Consider the following 22012-nt stretch of genomic DNA (forward strand, 5'->3'; position numbering starts at 1 on the left):
AGAGGGAAGCCCCCCAAAGAGTCCAGCCACTTCCCTACCAGCAGCGGGGGAGGCAAACTGAGGGGTGGGTGGTGGTGGGGAATTCCTGCTTTTGGCCAGGGGGTCTCCAACCCCAGCAACATTACAACTTGTGTGGACTTCAACTCCCAGAATTCCCCAGCCAGCTGAGGGTTGAAGTCTTGATTATCATGACCTTTATACTGTCACAAGAGTACAACATGCGCACAATGAGATTGACAGGCTTGACCAATCCATGGAAGTTCATGCAGAGAAAAGCAAGATTCTACACCCAGGCAGGAAAAAGCAGAGGTGTAAATGGAGATTTGGGAGAAACCTGGCTTCCAAACCGTCACTGGGAGATGGAGCCCTAATTGCTTCAACAGGAGCCAGACATCTGCAGCAGCTGCCAGAAAGGCTGATGTAATCCTTGGTATGAGCCAAGAGCAGGGCGCACGAGGACACGAGCCGTGGTGGTGCAGTGGTTCGAGTGCAGGACTATCAGGCTCCAGCTACCTGCACCATAAAATATATAATATATATAAAATATATAAACCATAAAAATATATAATATATATAAAATATATAATATATAAACCATAAAAGTATATAAAATATAAATATATATAAAAAAGAAGCCTGATGATGGCAGATGAGATTCTGCTGAAATGTCGCTACAACTTTACGTGGGAAAATACCCAAGCAAAGCCGAATGCCATACATATATAAATATATATGTATGTGTGTGTGTATATTGTGTATAAACAGGCATAGAATTGCAAAAACGATGTTGAGACTTTGGAAAAAATGTAAAAGAAGAGCAACAGGGAGAGTAAAACATGGGAAGAACCGTTGCTGGTATCTCTAGCGATAGCAGCCTTCCCAATATTTGAGGGGAAGGAGAAGAAACTTCCAGTTCTTGAAACAATTAACCCGTGGAACGACTTGCCCCCCAGAAGTTGTGGCTGCTCCAACACTGGAGGTTATTAAGAAGACAAGTCACTTGTCTGAAATGCTCTTAGGGTCGCCCTGCTTCAGCAGGGGGCTAGACTAGATGACCTCCAGTGACTTGAAGCGATAAAAAAGTAGCCCAAGCCGGAGACCCCACCCAGCTATGGGCAGCGCCTGCGCAGAGAGAGCTCCGCCCGCGCAGCCTCCAGCTCTTTTAAATCGTTGCCAAGGCGACCTCCGCCCCGCCTCCTCCCCGGTTGGCCCAGCCCAGCCAGGCCCGCCTCGCGCGCAGTTGCCCGGCAACGTCCCGCTCCCTCGTCTCCCCCCGCCTGGACCCCGCCTCTCCTCCGCGCGGCTTCCGGCGCGGAGGCGAGCGCGGGGTCGCAACTTCCGGGAGGCGGCGGCCGGGCCGGAGGGAAGATGGCGGCGGCGGTGGCTCCCCCGGCGCCGGCCCCGGACGGAGGCGGCCCCCCGCTCCCGCCGCCCCCGCAGGCGCCGCCGCACGAGATCAAGAGCCAGTTCCGCACCCGCGAGGGCTCCTACCGGCTGCTGGGGCGGCCCCGAGCCGCGCGCCCGACCCGCCGGAGCCCCGCCCGCCGCCGCCGCCGCCGCCCCCGGCCCCGCCGCCGCCCCTGCCGCCACCCGCCGGAGCCCCCGCGCCGCCTGCCCCGTCGCTGCCGCCGGTGCGGCTCTCGCTGGTGCGGCTGGGCCTGGCCGGGGAGGCGAGCCCTGCGCGGACGGAGAGGCGGGCGGCCCGGGCGCCGAGCGGAGCCGCGTCTGCTTCAACCTGGGCCGGGAGCTCTACTTCTACTCGGGCTCCGCAGGCGCCGCCGGACGGGGAAGAAGGGTGAGCCCCGGGGAGGGGGCGCTGGGCGGGGGTTCACCTGAGGTGGAGGGAGAAAGGGGGTGCAAGGTGGATTTGGGGCGGGGACAGAAGTCGGAGGGGGCTGGAGGGGAGATCCGAGGCTGGAGGGGGAGGGGGAGATCCAGGGTGGGGGTGTATGGAGGTGGCCAAACATGGGGGTGCAAGGAGGATTTGGGGAGACCTGGGAGGCGAGAATCCACGTGGCAAAGCTACAAGGTCTCAGCCCAGGAGAAGCAAAGCAGAACTGCCCAGGGAGGGTGGGGGCAGCAGGTGGGGTGGGGTGGGGTGGGGTGGGGGCTAGGTGGTGGGAATGGACACTGAGATGGAGCTGGGGGAGGCACCCAGGTGTGGGGGTGCAAGGAGGACTTGGGGAGCCCCCAGAAGGACGGGGACAGAAGTCGGAGGGGGCTGCAGAGGGAGATCGGGGTGGGAGTGGATGGAGGCAATGGGGGGATGCCAGAAGGATTTGGGGAGACCCTGGAGGGGAGAGTCCATGTGGGGGATGGGCAAAGCTGGAAGGTTTGGGCCAAGAAAAGGCAAAGCAGAATTGCCCAGGGGGGGTGGGGGCAGCAGTCGGGGAGGGCTGGAGAGGGAGATCCAGGGCTGGGGGGAGTGGGGGCTGGAGGGGTCATTGGGGTGGGCGCAGATGGAGGCACCCAGGTGTGGGGGTGCCAGAAGGATTTGGGATTTGCTTCAGTTCAAAGGGAAAAAAAATTCCAGGAAAGTCCAAGTTTCCTTTTGGGGGAAAAAGCCCCTTTGGGACAACCATGGGAGGACTGAGAATCTCCACTGACCCCTGGCAAGGAAGCTTCCCCCAAATTGGAACCTCCAGTGGGGGCTTTTTTGGCCAATAAAGAACTCTTTCATTAATAACAGTCAAAATAGCGAATCTAATTTTTTTGACTGACAACGGGCAAGCCTGAATTATTCATGGCTGCTATAAAAAGGACCAGCCAGAGACCAGCTTTCTTTAATGTGAGCTCCTGGCCTCTTGCTTTTTAAATATCTCTCGTCTTTCGTGACCTTCCCAGTCCATCGATCTGAAGAAACCCATCGACAAGCGGATCTATAAGGGGACGCAGCCCACCTGCCACGACTTCAACCAGTTCACGGCGGCTTCCGAAAGCATCTCCCTCTTGGTTGGCTTCTCAGCTGGGCAAGTGCAATACTTGGATCTCATCAAGAAAGATACCAGTAAGCTATTTAACGAGGAGGTGAGTCCAGGGGAGCGTGGCTGACCTACAGAAGACGATCTTTGTAGCTCAGGGTGGAATTGGAGGGTCCTTGGTGCTCCCTGAGCTTGGTGTCCATGCAGACGTTTCATGACCCAACTAGGTAACACCATCAGTCCTAGAAGGGAGTGGGGTTTGTGCAGGGGAAGAGAAGAAGGAAGTGGAGGAGGAGGAGGAGGTCGTCTCTGGGGTCCTTGGTGTTCTCTGAGCTTGGAGGTTTTGTTGCAGACGTTCCATGGCCCAGCTAGGTAACATCATCAGTGCTAGGAAGGAATGGGGTTTGCTTTCTTTTTATGTGCAGTGCCTTGCTCTGTCAGTATTGGTAGTAGTATTCTTAGTGGTGCCTTGATTTGACTATGGCTTACTATTGTTGGTAATGATTGTTTATCAACATTTAGATGAGCAGAGATTAACACCAAACTCAACACCAGACCACCCATCCAGCAGTAAACAATACCTCAACCAAAGAACTACCTACTCAAACAGTAAAAACACAGAATAATCGAGGAAACTACCAAGAAAACATTTCTACCAACACTTACAGGGCAAGCCAGTATTAATAAACAAATCCCGCTCCCTTCTAGCACTGGTGATGTTACCTAGCTGGATCGTGAAATGTCTGCAAGAAAACCACCAACCTGGGGATCTTTCGGCTCAGCCTGGCTCCGTTCAGTGGGATCAGGCAGCTAATAGCTTCTGGATCTCCGAATCAGAGACTGTCGTTTCCCACATTTCTGGCTGCTGCTTGCTTGGGATTTACGCAACTTCTAGAGCAGAACATCTGGGAAAGACTCCCCTGTTTTCAGTCTCTACTTAATGACTTCCTCCCACTACTGATTCTAATTAGCAGATCAATCAAGCGGCAGCTTTATTGCAGCCCTTCTCAGACTGTACAGCTTGTGGTTTTGCAGCTATGACAGAAAGATGACTCAAAGCTTGAGCTCCGTGGGTGGAATCGTGCCCTTGGAGAAGCAGCAACTATCCCTCAAATTTGCATGGTGCCTTGCGATCTCCTGGGTGTTCTGAGACTTAAAATGGGATCGCCTTTTCCTGCACGGAGTGGCTTCCAGGGAAGGATCCAGTAGGCTGGAGCTCCAATCCATCCCATCTCTCTGTTGCTGGCTTAGATCTACAAAACTCCCCACGCGAAGCAGGCATTCGGGACAACCTGGATATTTTTCGTGCTTTTGCCCTGTCTTTATTATTGTTTTGAAAGGTTCTTAATTTGTAATGTCTTTTTGGGGGGATTGTAAGGTGCCCAGAGTTATTCGCCGAGATCAGGGGTCTCCGAAACTTGGCAACTTTTAAGGCTTGTGGACTTCCAACTCCCAGAAGTCCTGAACTAACCTGACTGGAGGGGGAGGAATCCTGGGAGTTGAAGTCCACAAGCCTTAAAAGTTGCCAAGTTTGGAGACCTCAGATTTAGACAAAAGTCAAGTGCAGCAGCCGGGGACACACAATCACACACAAACCTTCCTATTTGGAAGCATTTTTAATTTCTCCCCCTTGGCAGCTCTCAGCCATTCAGTTTGGGATTTCCAAATTGTTTCAAATATTCAAGGAAGCCATTGTAGGATTTTTTTAAAATTAAAGGTAGCAAAGATGCTTGGCCTTAAAATTCTGTAGAGCAAAGGCCTTCAAACTTGGCAAATTTAAGGCTCGTGGACTTCAACTCCCAGAATTCCGGAACTAACATGGAGGAATTCGGGGAGTTGAAGCCCACAAGCCTTAAAGCTGTCCAGTTTGAAGACCCCTGTTCTAGATGATCTCTGTCTGGAAATCAGGGTCCCTTTCAGGAATACGGAATGGGCTGGATCTTTTTCAGGCGTGCTCAGAATTTGCCTGCAATTGGGGTATTGGAGTGGGGGGGCTGAGAGGCCCCTGAGGGTCTTTTTCACCTTTGTTTCTGTCTCTTCCCCCTCCCCCCTCCCCCAAATTTCCCCCAGAGGCTCATCGACAAGTCAAAGGTCACCTTCGTGAAGTGGATCCCCGAGTCGGAGAGCCTCTTCCTGGCCTCCCACGCCAGCGGCCACCTGTACCTGTACAACGTGGAGCAGCCCTGCGTCTCGGCCACCCCCCAGTACACCCTCCTCAAGCAGGGCGAGGGCTTCACGGTTTACGCCTGCAAGAGCAAGAATGCCCGGAACCCCCTGCTGAAGTGGGCGGTGGGCGAAGGGGCCCTCAACGAGTTTGCCTTCTCGCCCGACGGGCGCTACCTGGCGTGCGTCAGCCAAGACGGCTGCCTGCGTGTCTTCCACTTCGACTCCATGCTGTTGCAGGGCATGATGAAGAGCTACTTTGGGGGGCTGCTGTGCGTCTGCTGGAGCCCCGACGGGCGCTACATCGTCACGGGGGGCGAGGACGACCTGGTCACGGTGTGGTCCTTTGCGGAGGGACGGGTCATCGCCCGGGGCCACGGGCACAAGTCCTGGGTCAACGCCGTGGCCTTCGACCCCTACACCACCAGCACGGAGGACGAGGAGAGCGGGGAGCTGAGTGGCAGCGACGAGGACCTCCAGGACCCGTCCGAGTTTGGGCGGGTGAGGACCAGCAGCACTCTCTCCCACCTGTCCAAGCACAGCGCCAAAAGCACCCCCTCGGTCACCTACCGCTTCGGCTCCGCCGGGCAGGACACCCAGTTCTGCCTCTGGGACCTGACGGAAGACGTCCTGTACCCCCACCCGCTGCTGACCCGCACCCGAACGCTCACCAACGCCTTCGGCGCCAGCATCCCTCCCTCGGGCAGCGGGGGCAGCAACCTGGCCGCCGAGTCGGGCGGCGGAGGGGGCCCGCTCCCCCGCTCCCTCTCCCGCTCCAACAGCCTGCCCCACCCGGCCGTCACCAGTGCTGCCAAAAGCCACGCGGCGGACGGGGCGGTGCCCTTCAGCATCGGCAAGTTCGCCACCCTCACCCTGCAGGAGCGGAGGGACAAGAACGCGGAGAAAGAGCACAAACGTTACCACAGCCTGGGCAACATCAGCAAGAGCAGCGACAAGCTGAACGTGGTGCCCAAGAGCAAGCTGGACACGGCCAAGGTCTTGGGCACGGCCCTGTGCCCCCGCATCCATGAGGTGCCCCTGCTGGAGCCCCTGGTGTGCAAGAAGATTGCCCACGAGCGGCTGACGGTCTTGCTTTTCCTGGAGGACTGTATTATCACCGCCTGCCAGGAAGGCCTGATCTGCACCTGGGCCAGGCCAGGCAAGGCGGTAAGTGGGTCTCGCGGCTCTCTCCGGCTGGGTTACTTATCGCTTGGAAGTCTCCTTTAAGAGCGAGAAGAGCCCTGGTGGCTGCAGCGGTTAGGATGCAGCCTTGCAGGCTTACTGGGCCCACTGCCAGCAGTTCGATCCTGACCAGCTCCAGGTTGACTCAGCCTTCCGTCCTTCCGAGCGGGGTCAAATGAGGACCCAGGTTGTTGGGGGCAAGAGGCCGACTCTGTAAACCGACCTTCCTTCCTCTCTCCCTCCCTTCTTAGTTCCTTCTGGTTAGAATGCAGTATTGCAGGCTAACTCTGCCCACTGCCAAGAGTTTGATTCTCACCAGGCTCAAGGTTGATTCAACCTTCCATCCTTCCGAGGTGGGTCAAATGAGGACCCAGATTGTTGAGGGCAAGAGGCCGACTCTGTAAACTACTTAGAGAGGCCTGTAAAAGCCCTGAAAAGGGGTATATAAGTCTGAGTGCTGTTGCTTGTGAAGGAAGGAAGGAAGGAAGCAAGCTGTAGTGGCCCTGTGGTTAGTGTAGTATTTCAGGCTGACTCTGCCCATAGCCAGAAAGTTCGATTCTGACCAAGGTTGACTCAGCCTTCCATCCTTCCGAGGTCGATAAAATGAGGGCCCAGATTATTGAGGGCAAAAGGCTGACACTGTAAACCTCTTAAGAGAGGGCTGTAAAAGCCTCGTGAAGCGTTATATAAGTGCTAAGGAAGGAAGGAAGAGGGAGGGAGGGTGAACCCTGGTGGCACAGTGGTTAGAATGCAGCATTGCAGGCAAATTCTGCCGACTGCCAGCAATTCGATCCTGACTGGCTGAAGGTTGGAGTCAGCCTCCCATCCTTCCGAGGTGGGTAAAATGAGGGCCCAGATTTTGGGGGGGGGCAATTTGCTGACTCTAAACCGCTTAGAGGGGGCTGGAAAGCACCATGAAGTGGTATATAAGTCTAAGGGCAATTCAGTGTTTGAGTTGGGATTGGCCAGCACTCTTCAGTAGGTTAGACTGGGGCTTCTTCCAGTGTAGCTCTTGAAGTACGACCACAGTCGAGTTCAGAATTTCTGTTGCTAAGCAAGGGAATTGTGGAGTGAGCTGTGCCTCCCTTTATGACCTTTCCGGCCACAGTGGTTAACTGAATCCCACAATCATCAAGCAAATCCGGTTTCCGCTCGTTGACTTTGTTTTTCGAAAGACGACTGGGAAGGGTTACGCATAGCGACTCTGTGAGCCCCAGGACATAAATAATACATGGCGGTTGCCAAGCGTCGAGAATTTGGATCGCCTGGCCACGGGGATGCCGCGACGGTTGTGTCGTAACTCACTCTGTTCCGTGCTGGTGTAACTTCAAAGGGTCACTAAACGAGTAATGGTGAGGGCTGCCTGTAATCTGAGATTCCATGAGGAGGATGTGAGAGGCGGTGGCTCAGGGACCAAGACGCTGAGCTTGTCGATAGGAAAGCTCGGCAGTTCAGCGGTTTGAATCCCCAGCGCCGCAGAACGGAGTGAGCTCCCATTCCTTGTCCCAGCTTCTGCCAACCAAGCAGTTCAAAAGCATATTTTTAAAAAATGCAAGTAGAAAAATAGGGACCCCTTTGGTGGGAAGGTAACAGCATTCCGGGCGCCTTCGGCGCTTAGTCATGCCGGCCACGTGACCACGGAGACGTCTTCGGACAGCGTGGCTCTTCAGCTTCGTGACAGAGATGAGCAGCGCCCCCTAGAGCCGGGAACGACTAGCACGGATGTCCAAGAGGAACCTTTAAGGAGGAGGGAGAGGAGGAGGAGGAGGAGGACTGTGGGGTTCTTAGTGCTCTCTGGGCCTAGTTCTTTCCTTGCGGACATTTCATGACCAAACTAGATAACTTCATCAGTGCCCTGATACCACGTTCAGCCCTGACCTAGGAAATATTCTCTTCTTCTGTACTTGGTTCCTGCTGCTTTAAGATGCCCTTGAGGTTCCCCCCTGTGCAAATCTGACTTCTCTTTATTTCTAGTTGCATTCCTGGGTTTATTTAGCCTTTATTCTCCAGCCAGAGATCCGCTCTTCCTTAGCCAGCTGGTGGAGCCGGTGACCACTAGATCCTGTCCAGGTAGATAAGCAGAGAGCGATGGCTTGGTTAACTGTAAAAGGCCAGAATCGCAGGCCAGAAGGAAGATGTGACATGATTAATTGGTAGGTAGGAAGCACCGATGGCTAGCTCAGACGTGGATTCACCCCACAGGACTAACTTGTGGTCATCCGTCAGCCTGTGGAGACGGCAGCAGAGTCAGACTGTGGGGAGGAACGTGGGCCAGTCCGGGAGTCTGGGGAGGACTCGGACGAGGGTCCTGAGGAGGGCTCAGATGAGGGGCCAGAGCCGTCTGGGAGTTATGTGCTGACTCCAGAACCTCTAGAATCTGACAGCGGCGAGGCAGAAGAACAGCAAGAGCCAGTTCCCAGTCCGTGCATGCGCAGAGCTGCCAGAAGGCAAGAGCAGCTGGGACAAAAGGGGCAACTCCGGAGTAAGGCTTGGAGATGATTGGCCCTCCCATAAGACATAGAGGAGGAGCAAAGGGACAGGGACCTTTGCAGGAAGCAACTTTGTCCACTCTGTTCGGATTAAACCTTAAAGCTCTGTGGGGACTCTGTATTCCGTTTAGCTTTTTACAGTTAATTTAGCCCTTCAGTTGTTGGCAGCGATTCAAAGGAGAGAAAGGTGGGTGCTTATCTCGAGGAACTGGGGGTCTCATGGCTGGGAATGAACATAATTCCCAGCATTGAAATAAAAAGAGAGTTGTTGGGACTAAGCGTGTGATTCATTATGGTCTCAGGGAGTCTGGTTAGAACATAACTCGCCACGTGGATATTTAAACCTTGCCCTCACCTTTTGATTTTTTTTTTTTTTTTCAGATCCTGAATTCCCAGAACGGGGGCTCTCCCAGCGGCACAATCGTGTAAGCGGCACTAACTCAACGCTCGGCTTGGATACTGGAGTGGAACTGATTGCGGTTCCTTCGCTCCACCGCAGCAAACGTGACCAAGACGGGAAAAGTTTTCTGACATTTTCAACGTGTGTACAGGTTGTCTCTCTCCCCCTTCCCTCCCTCCCCCCTCGCCTGTGAAACCTGACTGTGTGGCAAGTTGGAATCCTTAACCGCTAACCTCTCGAGGCCGACGGCGTTAGTGCAGGATGAACGGCGGCCTCTCCGCTATTTAAAAGTATTAATTAACAGACTCTTTTATTTAATGTTGAGGTTTGAGCACAGGGTGCTTGGAGGGGCTGATTTTGCACAAAGGTGAACTGAGCTATCCCGTCCTCCCCCCTTCTCCCCTCCCCCCCTCCATCCAGACAGAAATTCGGGTTGCTCTTTGACCCAGCCCAGCCTATCCCTAACTCCCATCTTCCTGGCTGCTTTGGGAAGGGGGAGAAAACCTCCCCCCAGAAGGAATCAGTTTTGTACAGGGGAGATGACCATCGTTCCCTGCCGGGTGTAACCGTCCTTTTCTTTCCCCTTCCTTCCCTCCTTTCCTTCCCTCCTTCCCCTCTGCTTCAATCCCGTTTTTGCACAGAAAGTTCCAGTATTTCTGTCGACCAGAGGTATAGCCATCCGTACCTCTTGTCCGGCAGAGGGTTCTCTCTCGGACTTCCTCTGCGGACGCTCCTAAAAGACACTGCTCACAAACGTTTTTGAGATCCAGCACAAGGCTGCCAGGGAATTCTTGCCATCCGTTGTTTCCGGCGTCTTTTGTTGTGTGGCCGGGGCCTCGGCTTCCGTTTCCTGCCTCCCATCTCGGTCCTCTCCAAAGCAAAACGGGAGTTTTTCTGCCCATCGGTTGGTCCTCGTACCGCAACAGCCGTGGGCGACGACCGGATGTGTCTCAAGGAGTATTTCATCCACCGATCAGCTCCTTTCTCCATCCCACTCACGCCTCTGAATGGGGGGTGTGGGGGGGTCTCGGGGCCGGCAATTTCTGGCCACATTTGATTTCTTTCTCTCCGACACGTTTTTTTGGGGGGAGTCATTGCTACCCGTTACGCACTGGCGATCCCAGCACATCCACACTGTTGATCTGCATAGACTGGTTCCGCAACCTTTAATGAAACTCCATCCAGGCCGATGCTTCTCAGCCACTTGAAGAGGTGTGGGCTTCAACTCCCAGAATTCCCCAGCCAGCCAGGATGGGAAAGGGAGTCCATGAATCTTTTAGGTTGCTGCAGTTCTAGAGAACAGCGTTCTAGAGTAGGGGTCTCCAACCGTGGCCACTTTAAGACTTGTGGACTGCAACTCCCAGAATTCCTCAGTTAAACATGGTTACTTTAAGACTTGTGGACTGCAACTCCCAGAATCTCTCAGCCAGCTTTGCTGGCTGAGGGATTCTGGGAGTTGAAGTCCACAAGTCTTAAAGTGGCTAAGGTTGGAGAGCCCTGGCTTAGATCATCCTTCTTGCCTCTTCCAACTCTTATCATTCCTGGATGGCTGAGGGATTCTGGGAGTTGAAGTCCACAAGTCTTTAAAGTGGCCAAGGTTGGAGACCCCTGGCTTAAACAACCGAAATCTCTCTTGACCTGCTGGGCCTGACCTAGCTGGGGAATTCTGGGAGTTGAAGTCCTCCAAGCTTAAACTTGCCAAGGTAGGAGACCCCTGCTCTAGATTACGTAGCTGCAGCATCTGACGCTTGTCCGGTCAGTTGCTTAGTTTGTTTAGCTTAGGTTCAGAGGTTCCACCTCCTGGAGAAGTTCTTTTTGGTCACAAAAAGTAAATATTTAGGATGGTTCATGGCAAATCCTGGCTTCTAGAGCTACGGTCCTCCCTCTTGACGTGGCAAGACTAGTCCAGACAGACTTGGTCTTTCGGGGACGCTGGTCTTGGAATTGGACCAAGGTTATGTGGTCATGAGGGGCCCTTGGTGCTCTCTCGGCACGGTGGTTTTCTTGCAGACGTTTCATGACCCAAACTAGACAACACCAGTGGTAGTAAGGAGTGGGGTTTGGTGAGCAAACCTCCCTCCTTACCAGCTACTGATGATGTTGCCTAGTTGGGTCATGAGACGTCTGCAAGAGAGCCCAGAGACCCCCTCATTTCAACCCTGAGCTACAAAGATTCTCCTTTCTTGCTAGGTAGTCATGTCCCTGGGTTGGTTATTTAAGTCAGTAAAGCTGTATTTTCCAACCTCAGCAACTTTAAAGACGGGTGGGCTTCCCGCTCCCCAGAATTCCCCAGCCCCAGGATGCATTCTGGGAGCGGAGAGTCTAAACATCTTAAAGTTGCCCAGGAAACGACAGAATAAGACGTTGAATTCTCGTTGGCTCTCGGGTTGGTCAGCCTCAGCCAGATTTTAAGCCGGGGTTGCATGAGGCGAACGAGCGAGGCTTCCCAACCCAGCTGCTCCAAAAACAAGATTCAGAGCCAAACCAAAACATTTTTTTAAAGGCGTTTTAAATTTAGCACGAAGTCTGAAAAACATCCCAACTATGTTTTGGGCCTGTGGACAATTAAGGAGAGTCTTGGCGTCTCTTTATTTAGAGAGAGGAGAGTTGCTGGAATTGCATTATGGGTGATTATAAATGTCAAAATACGTTTGTTGTTTTCATCAAGCATCTTTCCTTTGAGAGGCGCACATTTTGGTTGGCTCTGAATCGGGTTGGTTGCCACGGTGCCGATTTTTAACCCGTTTTAAGCTTCCCAGGGGACTTGATCAGTGAGAAGAAAAAAATTAAAGAGTTTGGCTTACATTTAGCGGCTGTATAAGACAGCAGTGAGGTATAAATGAATAGCATTTCTACAGATGCCTCATTGAATTGTTGGGTGTCCATTAGACCAGGGGTCCCCAAACTTGACAGCTTTAAGACTTGTGGACTTCAACTCCCAGAATTCCTCCTCCAGTCAGGTTAGCTAAGGAATTCTGGGAGTAGAATCCCACCAGTCTTAAAGTTGCCAAGTTTGAAGACCCTTGGGATGGATGGATGGATGGATAGATAGATAGATAGATAGATAGATAGATAGATAGATAGATATGGAGATAGAAGATAAATACTGTAGAGCAGAGGTCCCCAAACTTGACAGCTTTAAGACTTGTGGACTTCCACTCCCAGAATTCCTCCTCCAGTCATGTTAGCTCAGGAATTCTGGGAGCGGAAGTCCACCAGTCTTAAACTTGCCAAGTTTGAAGACCCTTGGGCTAAGGCAAGACACCAGAAACCACATTAAGGGCTGGAGGACAGATCCCTCAACACTGTGGCTCAACAGCAGAGAGAAGTTGAGCGCATGTGCCACTTTCACCGATAGCCGCTGGAGGGACCTGCCTTCCAAGGTTTTCAAGAACTAGCCACCTATATATTGTGTCCAACCTTGGCCACTTTAAGACTGGTGGACATCCTCTCCCAGAATTCCTCCTCCTCCTCCAGTCATGTTAGCTTGGGAATTCTGGGATTGGAAGTCCACAAGTCTTAAAACTTGCCAAGTTGGAAGACCCTTGCATCAGAGCGACGTTCTCCACCTTGGTCACTTGAAGACGTGTGGATTTCACCTCCCAGAATTCCCCAGCCAGCTTAGCTGTAAGTCCTAGAAGTCTCCGTGGGAAGTGACACTCTCTCTGTATAACTTGTCTCCTCTGTCGGCTTTGTAGGTTACGCGCAGTCCGAGCTGCGCGTTGGAGTAATTCAAACATGCTCCATCTGATTGTGCCGATACCTGTGGGGGGGAACCCCCAGCGTTTTGATGAAGCCGTAGGAAAATGTCACCTGGTAGGACCGATTCCTAAAAGCCCAGTCGATCGCGGGAGGAGTGGGGGTATCCTGGGAATGCTTTGTGGGTCTGTTTCATCGCTCGCAATCTCCTTGCTCGGGCCAAAGCTCTTTTAAAAAGCGCAGCATTCGTTCGACTTGACCAGGCTTTGCCCTGCTGGCTGCGTGCGAACGCTCGGCACAATTCCCATACCAACAAGGGATCGTTCGCAACGCCGTCGGCTTCGTTCAGGGCCCCTTCCGGGCTCTCCGGGTTGCAAAATTCAGCCCAGCCGATCGAAGACGCCCCCCCCCAAGGGTGAACGGGAGACTGAACACAACTACAGGAGTGTCTCCTCCCCCCAGGATTAAAAAGCCATACAACTGCGGACACACACACACCCCAAATCTGGAAGTGAGGAAGGAAAGAACTTCTATTCCCCCCATCAGTTCCACTTGGATTCTTTGCAGTGGGATGGACAAAAAAAAAAAACAGTATTAATTTGCTTCCTTTCTTTTCCCTGACCCTCATCTCGCCCCCCATGCATGTCTCTCCCCCCCCGTGACCTCTGTAAGAAGCCAGCTGGTGTCTGGCAGCCAAGATCTCCCCCTCCCTCCGTCTTTTGCCTTCCTCCCCTCCAAAGAAAACCACATCTGGAAACTGCCGACAGCGCGACGCTGTTCCTCCCTCTGTCCCGTCTCCTCGGCCCCCTGGCCCCCTCCCCCGGTGCCTTTCGTTACTTTACTACTACCTGCTCTAAACGTTTGTTACTGTCGTGTCTGAAAAAAGCGTTTAAATTATAGAAATTGTGAATGCCTATTTATACTAAAAGAGACCATTTTTGCAGCTCAGACTCCCCACCCGAGGACTGTTGATTTGACGGCAGGGGATTTGGGGCGCGATTGGGGTGGGGGTGGGGAAGAGAGCAGGAGGGGGGGGCAGGCTTGCAAAAAAAAAAAAAAAAATTAAATTTGAGAGGTAGTCCTCGACTTAACACCCACGACGGACGGACACCCACCCACCCCGAATGTCTCTCAACGAGCGAAACCGAGGTTAAAAGTGAATTTTTTGCTCCCACGTATGGTTTTCCTCGCCGCGGTCCGTTAAACCGAATCGCTGCGCTGGTTTAAGCTCAGCCACCTGGTTGTCAAAGTGGATCTGGCTTCCCCCGTCCGAATTTGGTTGCAAAAAAAGGTGTGTGTGTGTGTGGAGAGATCACGGGACACCCCCCCCCCGGGACGCCGCAAAGTGAGCCAGTGGCCAAGTGCCTGGATTCGGATCTTGTGGCCCCGGGGCTGCTATGACGGTCGTAAGAGTGGAAACGGGTCCCAAGTGGCTTTCCGGGGCTGCTATAAATTGGAACGGTCACTAAATGAGCGGTTATAAGTCAAAGGACTAAACCTGCAAAGGGCGAAAGGCCCGGCGGGAGGGGATTGTGGGAACACAGTTGCTTGCGCTGGATTCCTCCCGCAGGTATCTGGGTGCGCACCTGTGCCCTCTCACACGCACCGGGCCCTCCCGCCCCCTCCTGTCCCGCTCAGTTCCGGCTGCAACGACCCAAAGATTCTCCTTCCAGCGCAACCATCCCACAAAGACCAGGAAATAATCCCGACTTTATTCCTGCCGGAAAACCAAGAGAGAGAAAGACGCCTGAGGCGGTAACAGCGCATCCTCCATGCGCGCAGCCAATGCACCGCCTCACAGCCAAGGAGGGAGGCATAATAAATATTGGGGTGGCGGGGGGGGCGTGGAAGGTGGCAGAGACAAACCCAGGGGGGGCTCAAGTGAGGAAGCCTTAAAATAGCGCAATGCCCCCCCCCACACCTCTCCAATAAGCTCAGTCGGGCTTCGATGCGCTCTTGTTTTACATACACATGCACGCACGCTTGTCCAACACGCAGGGACCAGAGAAGAGGGGGGGGCCTCCTGCTTTGAGGCAGGAAGGGCTGCCATGTTCCCCCCCCCCCACTCCTCATTTGAAATGACTGACAAAAGGGTCGGTGAGTGGAACCCCGGAGGGCTACTGAGTGGAAGCTGCCGGCTGCTTTCAAAGGTGGAGAAGTGCAGATAAAGAGTCTGGCGGTTTGAAGAAGCGTCGCCTCCCACTGTGGAGTCTGTGGGCACCTTAAGGCCTTGTGTGTGTGTGGGGCGGCGGGGTTACTTGTGGCCTTCAAAGCACAACCGGAAGGCAGAGATCACAGCTGGCCAGGAGGGGAACCGTCTCCTTCCTTCTCACTGGGGAGTTGTTTGCTTCTCACAGGTCACCGAGGAAGGTAGTGGTGGTGAGGGGGGTGCCTTCCTCCTGCCCAAGGGCCCTTCCGACCCTCCTCTCCCAAAGGGGCATCGGTCGCAGAAACGAGCCCCGTGATTGAGCGGAGCAGCAAAAGTCACAGGCAGAACCTCGACATTCTCCACAGCGTCCTGGACGAAGCGTTTTTCCGGCACGCCGGCTTCATCTCAAACTCTTGGGAGGGGGAGGCCCTTTGGGGAACGATGTGCGTTTCCAGCGCAAAGTGCCGTCCAAGATATTTGTGGGTGTGGGTGTGTGTTTCGAGAGGAGAGTCTGTAGAGAGTGCAAAGATGCTCAGAAAAGCAGGATCCCCGGATGGCCTCTTCGGTTCCTGCTGTTTCCCCTGGCTTCCTCCGTGGAGATGGCGGGTAGGTGGTCTCGAAGCAAAGGAAGCCCCCGTTCCCCCCCCGGGGAGAGAACCAGAGGGGCAGCTGGACCTCCGGGGCCTGGCCTGGCCTGGCCTGGCCTTCCCGTCTTGGCCCAAGCCAGTCCTCCCATCAAAGGAGGTTGCCCCCCCGTCCCTCCCGTTTTAAGTCTTGCAAGTGGCCGGTGTGCCCGACTCTTCCGAACTCCGGCCGGGGTTCAAACTGTATCTGCTTGGCCCCAGTTGGAGGCCTCCAACCCGTGCCCACCGGTGCACAACAGCAGGTATCCCACGTGGACAATGCAGGGCCTACGTACCTGGGGAGGGAATGCAAACTGGTCAAGATGCCAGGCCTCCAAAGCACCCTCTGTTGTAGGGGGGGGGTTGAGCTGAAAGAAATTGGGGTTGCAGAGACCCCCATCCCACCCCTCCCGGTCAGAGAATGGCAGTCCGTGCGGGTGTCCAGGGGAAAGGTCTGAGGTCCACTTCTCAAATCCCCAGGCTCTGGGCTGAGAGACACTTGGGACTGGAGACCGAGGGGAGCAAGGGGCCAGTTTTAAGTTTCTGGGTGTTACCCCAAAAGAGGACCTGACCTGGGGGTGCCCACATTGCAGCCCTGGTCAAAAGGGCCCAGCAGTTTAGACTACCTGAGGTTTCTCTGGAAATGACAACTGGATGAAAAACTGTTGGTGACCTTCTACCGCTGCACCAGAGAGAGTGTCTTAGCTTCCTGCACACCTGTGTAGGGTTTGCCAATTGCACAGGGGCAGATAGGACAGCACTCCAGAGGGTGAAGGTCATTGCCCAGAGGATCCTGGGTTGGCCTCTCCGCTCTTTGGAAGAGCTTTAGAGCTCCCGCTGCCTTCAGAAAGTTCAAAACATCCTCAAAGATCCATCTCATCCTGGGCACCACCTTTTTTTTTTTTTGAATTATTACCAACTGGCAGCCGGTACAGGATAATAATAAAAACAAGGACAGAGAGGCTGAAAAACAGCTTCTATCCCAGGGCAGTAACTCTAGTGAATTCTACTGTATAGTGCACTGAAGATGGTATTTAATTTCATTGTGCAATGTGCAATGACCATAAACTAAGCTAAAACAGGGAGGAATACCCGTGTTTGAATGGGAACGACCCAGGTTGCAAATCGTCTCGGCCCAGTTTGAGCAAAGGGTGTGTCCGGATGCTTAAAAGGAAAAGGTCTATACTCAAGCTGGCCAAAATAGCTAGAAGAGCCACCTCAAACCATCCATCCCAGCCACGTTCTGAAAAAGAAAAACTTGCAAATGTTGGGAGAGTTTTGAACTTGAGAAAGAACTGGAAGGTGAGGGGGAGAGGAACACAGAGGAGACACTTATAAAACGATTGGGAGGGAGAGAAATTTTGGTGGAAAGGACGAAGGAGAGAACCATTTATGGATAGAAAGTTCTGTGAGACACAGAGAGTATCACAAACAAACAGCTTCAAAGTCAGCTTCCTTAAATATATTCCTTCCGGGGTCAGAGGTTATAAGGTCCGGGGGCCGTGGAATATTGGTGTGAGGGTGGGGGAGAGAATGATGGACTAGATGGGCTTTTCAACCCCCATCTAGGAAGACTAGAGGTTTTCTTCAGAAGAGACTGGACTACCATTTGTCTGAAAACAGTATAAGGTCTCCTGCTTGGGAAGGGGGTTGGACTAGAAGACCTCCAAGGTCCCTTCCAACACTCGTGAGTTGGCCCATCTTACAATTCCACAATTTTTGGACTCCAGATTCTTAAAGCCAGAACAAAGCTGCAGTGAAGGCAGCCTAGCACAGGAGTCTCCAACCTTGGCAACTTTAAGACTTGTGGACTTCAACTCCCAGAATTCAACTTTAAGACTTGTGGACTTTTAACTCCCAGAATTCAACTTTTAAGCCTTGTGGACTTCAACTCCCAGAATTCAACTTTAAGACTTGTGGACTTTTAACTCCCAGAATTCAACTTTTAAGCCTTGTGGACTTCAACTCTCAGAATTCAACTTTAAGACTTGTGGACTTCAACTCCCAGAATTCAACTTTAAGACTTGTGGACTTTTAACTCCCAGAATTCAACTTTTAAGCCTTGTGGACTTCAACTCCCAGAATTCAACTTTTAAGCCTTGTGGACTTCAACTCCCAGAATTCAACTTTAAGACTTGTGGACTTCAACTCCCAGAATTCAACTTTAAGACTTGTGGACTTCAACTCTCAGAATTCAACTTTTAAGCCTTGTGGACTTCAACTCCCAGAATTCAACATTAAGACTTGGGACTTCAACTCCCAGAACTCAACTTTTAAGCCTTGTGGACTTCAACTCCCAGAACTCAACTTTTAAGCCTTGTGGACTTCAACTCCCAGAATTCAACATTAAGACTTGTGGACCTTTAACTGCTAGAATTCCTCAGCCAGCAAAGCTGGCTGAGGAATTCTGGGAGTTGAAGTCCACAAGTCTTAAAGTTGCCAAGGTTGGAGACCCCTGGCCTAGCAGACCAGTCAATCAGGTAGAGACAGCACAACAGGAGGGCCCCGGGTGTATGGGGCACAGACTGATGATGGGCTTCCAAGTTCTGCTGGTGCCCCCAGACTCTCTATCCACGAAGGAAGGGGAAAGAAAACGGACACAGACCCCACAATGAGCTGAAGGCATGCACCGTGCCCGGAGCCAAGAAAAGGAAGCGGCGTGCGTACCCTCGAAAAAAGCAGCAAGTGCCGGTACAGAGGTACCACCAGCGGGTATTCACAGAGCCGGGATGCCATGGTGCCACTTTGCTGAAAAGAGAAAGCAGAGGTCAACCCCGGTGGGGTGGCAGCGTCCACCGACGAGGCCGGGAAAGGGAGGGGGAAAGAGAAACACCCGCCTGGTGGCCTCTATTCCTTGCAGAACGTTCGCAAGACCAAGTTCCTAGTCCTTTTGAAAAGAAAATGCCATTTTCTCCTGTTCCTAACGGAGCCGATGGCTCTGTTAAACTGTTCACATGGGGGAAGGAAGAGCGCAGAGTCCAGGAAAAGGGGCCACACACACCCCCTAAAATCCCGGCAAAGAAAGCCCAAATGGGTCTCCTTCCCTCCTAAATCCCCCCCCTCTTTTTTCCCCCCTCCCCGCAGAGGCTTACATGGGCTGGCCGTTCCACGCAGGGCAAGGAAGGCTGGCTGAGGTTGGGGGGCCCGGATGGGCTCCAGCCAAAAGCAGCTGGAAGGAAAAGAAAAACGTGGAGCCGAGGGCCTCTCGGCAGGGGGCCGGGACATGCATCCATGCTCAAATGCGCCGGGCATGCGACCGTCACTGCACTCCAAAGCACCAAAGCATCGCGCATTCCATGCTAGGGATCCTCTCTTCACCATTGAGTGGATTTTCCTCCCATACGGTGAGCTTTGTGGCCACCGTTATTAAGCAAGTCACTGCAGTTGTTAAGTGAGTCATGCGGTCGTTAAGCGAATCTGGCTTCTGGCCCCTTGACGTTGCTTGGCTGGGAAAGTAGAAGCGACGGCCCCATACTCCCTTTTACGACTCTCATCCCTTAAGTCATTCAGGGGAGAGTCGGGACGACTGGATGGAGCTGAGCGTTGACCGCCCGGATGCCCTTCCTGACACCTATGCGGAGTTAGCAGCAGATTTTTTTTTTCTTCTTTGCCTCCAGGGAGAGAAATAATCTGCCACCACCTAGGATTGAACTCTCTCAACCTTTCCGAACAGGAGGCGATGAGCTTCATCGCTAGGCCACCACGACGCTCAGAAACGATGACCACGTGACCCGAGAAAGTGCAACCAGCGGGCATAACATGCCAGTTGCCGAGCGTTTTAATGTGATCCTATGGCCACTGGGATGCTACCGTGGCCATTAGAGGGAAAACTGGCCACAAGTCTCTTTTCAGTGCTGTTGTTGCTTGAACGGTCATTAACCAGGGGTCCCCAAAGTTGGCGCTTTAAGACTGGTGGACTTCAACTCCCAGAATTCTCCGGCCGGAGAATTCTGGGAGTTGAAGTCCACCAGTCTTAAAGCGCCAACTTGGAGACCCCTGTACTAGAAGGAACCGGTCGAAGCCCCAGTGATGTCACCTGCTTGATGATGTCATCCAGCCCAGGTCATAGCTGGCTGGGGAATTCTGGGAGTGGAAGTCCGCAGGTCTTAAAAGGAGACCTCTGCACCAAACCAATAAGTCGAGGACTCCCTGTCCTTTTGGGGTGCCCCAAGTTTCCCCGGGGAGCGTAAGGCCAGAACTGATGAGGACGGGGAAGAGTCTACAGGGGAACAGTAGACTTGCCCTGCTGAGATGTCGCTTTCATGCCTTCGATCTGCTCCTTCAAGCGTTGGATCTGAGCTTCCAGTTCCACATTCCGGCTCTCGGCGTCCTTTAGCTGGCTGGGGAGGGGGAGAAGGGGGGGGGAAGGGAGAAAAAAGACTGTCAACAGAAAGTTGGGGTCTTTGGGGGAGCCAGTCATGCTGGCTGGGGAATTAGGTGGCAGTTGAAGTCCACAAGTCTTACCAAATTACCAAGGTGGGACTGTCTCTTACCTGACCCATTAGAACAGAGAGGGAACGTTGTGGGTCCCATCCCCGAGGAGATACACCTGGTGGGACCCCAGAAGAAGGGCCTTCTCTGTGGTGGCTCCCTCTCCCTGGAACACCACCTCCCAACCCCCAGAGATTAGAATGGCCTCCTCTCTAATACTCTGGCAGTTACTCCAATTAAATCATGAGCCTCGAGCCATACTCCCAAAACTAAAAAAATATTTATTTGAAACTACCATTCTACGTCCGGCACTAACCTGGGCGTAGCCAACTCTGAGATACATAATTCACTGTCACCCTTCATCCTGCTTTTCCCCCCCACCCCCCGGGTGTATCATCCAACGAAAAACGTCCATAGCCAAGAGTCATCAATCATGCTCTCCAATTAGATTTTTGCTCGACAGAAGCTTCAGTCATGGAATCAGTCTTTGAAGAAAATATGAATGGAATGTACTTTCGATTCCACACTGCCGCCTGCTCTTTGAAACTGCCCCCCGCTTCCTTCTTTCTGTTGGCAACTAAAAGGTATATACAAAATGTTTGATGAGTTGACATCCGGAAGGCACTGAAGACCTGCTTCTGCCAGCGGGCCTGGGGAAGTCGAGGCTGACTCAGAGCAGGATGGAGCCCATCTAATGGCTCATGTGTCTCGAGGGCAGAGGGCTGGGTGGGAGTTGGGGGTGATTTTGTTCTATTTTACTATATTAATTTAGTTGATTCTTTTTGCTTGTTTTTATTGTTTATTTAAACGTGGTTTTATATTCTGTAAGCCGTCTTGAGTCGCCATGGGCAAACAGGCGGCAATATAAATTCAGTAAACAAATAAAATAAAATAAACTGGTCTTTTGTTGCCTTCTAAGTCTCTCCTGGATCCCTCCCTGATGCCTCCTCCTCCTCCTCCTCCTCCTCCTCCCCCAAGGGGTTGTCCAGGGGGGATGATTCAAAAGTCAAAACAATGGCCAGGCAGGATCAAAAATTTTGACTTTTGGGGACCCCGGATCTCCCCGTCTCTTCTTCTCCTTTCTTCCTTTTTAATTCTTTTTATTGCAGTTTTCAGAAACTACAAATCTTATTTATATTCGTTACAGCATTTTGGCATCGACAAATACATAAATCTTACATACCTTATTATATACACATCTACGCTGATAATCTGTTTTAAGGTCTCTTGTTTTATTTACATTCATCCGCCCTTCCTAATCTTTAGATCTATTTTTTTAACCACTCGCACCATTTATCCCACGTTGTGTAATAATCGAAATCCTCTTTGTCTTTTGAAAGGACATATGGACACGAATCAATCTAACCTTTGCTCTTGGCCTCTGTTAGAGAAGTTGCTTGCCCTATTTGGCTAAGGATGGGAATCATTTGTTAGGAATTCATTCTGTAAGAGAATTGTTTCCTTTTCTATCTGCTTTCTCGCCTCCGCAATTTGCTTCGGAGCTAGATAGATCCTTGGAGACAATTCCCAGGAACATTCTGCTCCATAGATGGTGGGGGGCTGCCCGGGAGTATGAATACACAAGGACGAGGGAGACTGTGTAAAATAACAAAGCGTGGACGGAGCCCGGACAAAGAAGGCTCCATGGAGGAGGAAGGGGAAGGCGTGGGCGAGGCGTTGCCCACATTGGTATCAAACCTTTGTCTCTGATTGGGTAAACTTGAGTTTCTATCGGCGTAAAACGTACGTATATAATACTCTGAGCCACTCTTGCAAGATGTGGCTATTCCTTACATGCATTTTAGTCTGCATGTTTTGTACTTAGTATTCACCCAAACTTTTGGCTTTGGCCAAAGAATTTAAAAAAACTGTTACTTTTGCAAGCTTTGAGTCTTACTCTTTGGCATCTCCATGGCTCGGGGAAACTTCTGGGACCTGACACTTTCCTTTCCAAC

The 22012-nt window shown here is 52.5% G+C and overlaps 2 protein-coding genes and 1 long non-coding RNA gene across 6 annotated transcripts in view; 1 reads left to right on the plus strand and 2 right to left on the minus strand.

Annotated features, from left to right (window-relative positions):
- The first annotated feature begins 1582 nt into the window (after positions 1-1582).
- DMWD (DM1 locus, WD repeat containing) lies at positions 1583-10128 on the plus strand. The gene is made up of 4 exons (XM_087939306.1): positions 1583-1795; positions 2845-3027; positions 4992-6251; positions 9137-10128. Exons 3-4 carry the CDS (start codon positions 5313-5315, stop codon positions 9182-9184), a joined length of 987 nt encoding a protein of 328 aa, XP_087795432.1. The 5' UTR covers positions 1583-1795; positions 2845-3027; positions 4992-5312; the 3' UTR covers positions 9185-10128.
- Positions 10129-14541: 4413 nt separating this feature from the next.
- The window catches only part of DMPK (DM1 protein kinase), a 33583-nt gene continuing 26112 nt past the window's right edge, over positions 14542-22012 (minus strand). For 2 of the 4 annotated variants that reach the window (XM_087940206.1, XM_087940205.1), the window contains exons 13-14: positions 19869-19966; positions 14542-15922 (exon numbers count right to left, since the gene is read on the minus strand). In XM_087940206.1, the coding sequence (XP_087796332.1) occupies positions 15915-15922; positions 19869-19966 (106 nt within the window). In that variant the 3' untranslated portion in view covers positions 14542-15914. Of the gene's footprint in view, positions 15923-18293; positions 18375-18718; positions 18796-19868; positions 19967-22012 lie in introns of all 4 variants that reach the window. The other 2 variants (XM_087940203.1, XM_087940204.1) reach the window with 2 other exon arrangements.
- LOC148124988 (uncharacterized) lies at positions 17067-18224 on the minus strand. The gene is made up of 2 exons (XR_015744876.1): positions 17680-18224; positions 17067-17421 (listed from the first exon to the last, which is right to left on the minus strand). It is a non-coding gene; the product is annotated as an uncharacterized LOC148124988 (long non-coding RNA).

This window comes from Pseudonaja textilis, chromosome 10 (genome assembly GCF_049901715.1).
Source record: "Pseudonaja textilis isolate UNSWEBS1 chromosome 10, rPseTex1.2, whole genome shotgun sequence".
NCBI classification, from domain to species: Eukaryota; Metazoa; Chordata; class Lepidosauria; order Squamata; family Elapidae; genus Pseudonaja; species Pseudonaja textilis.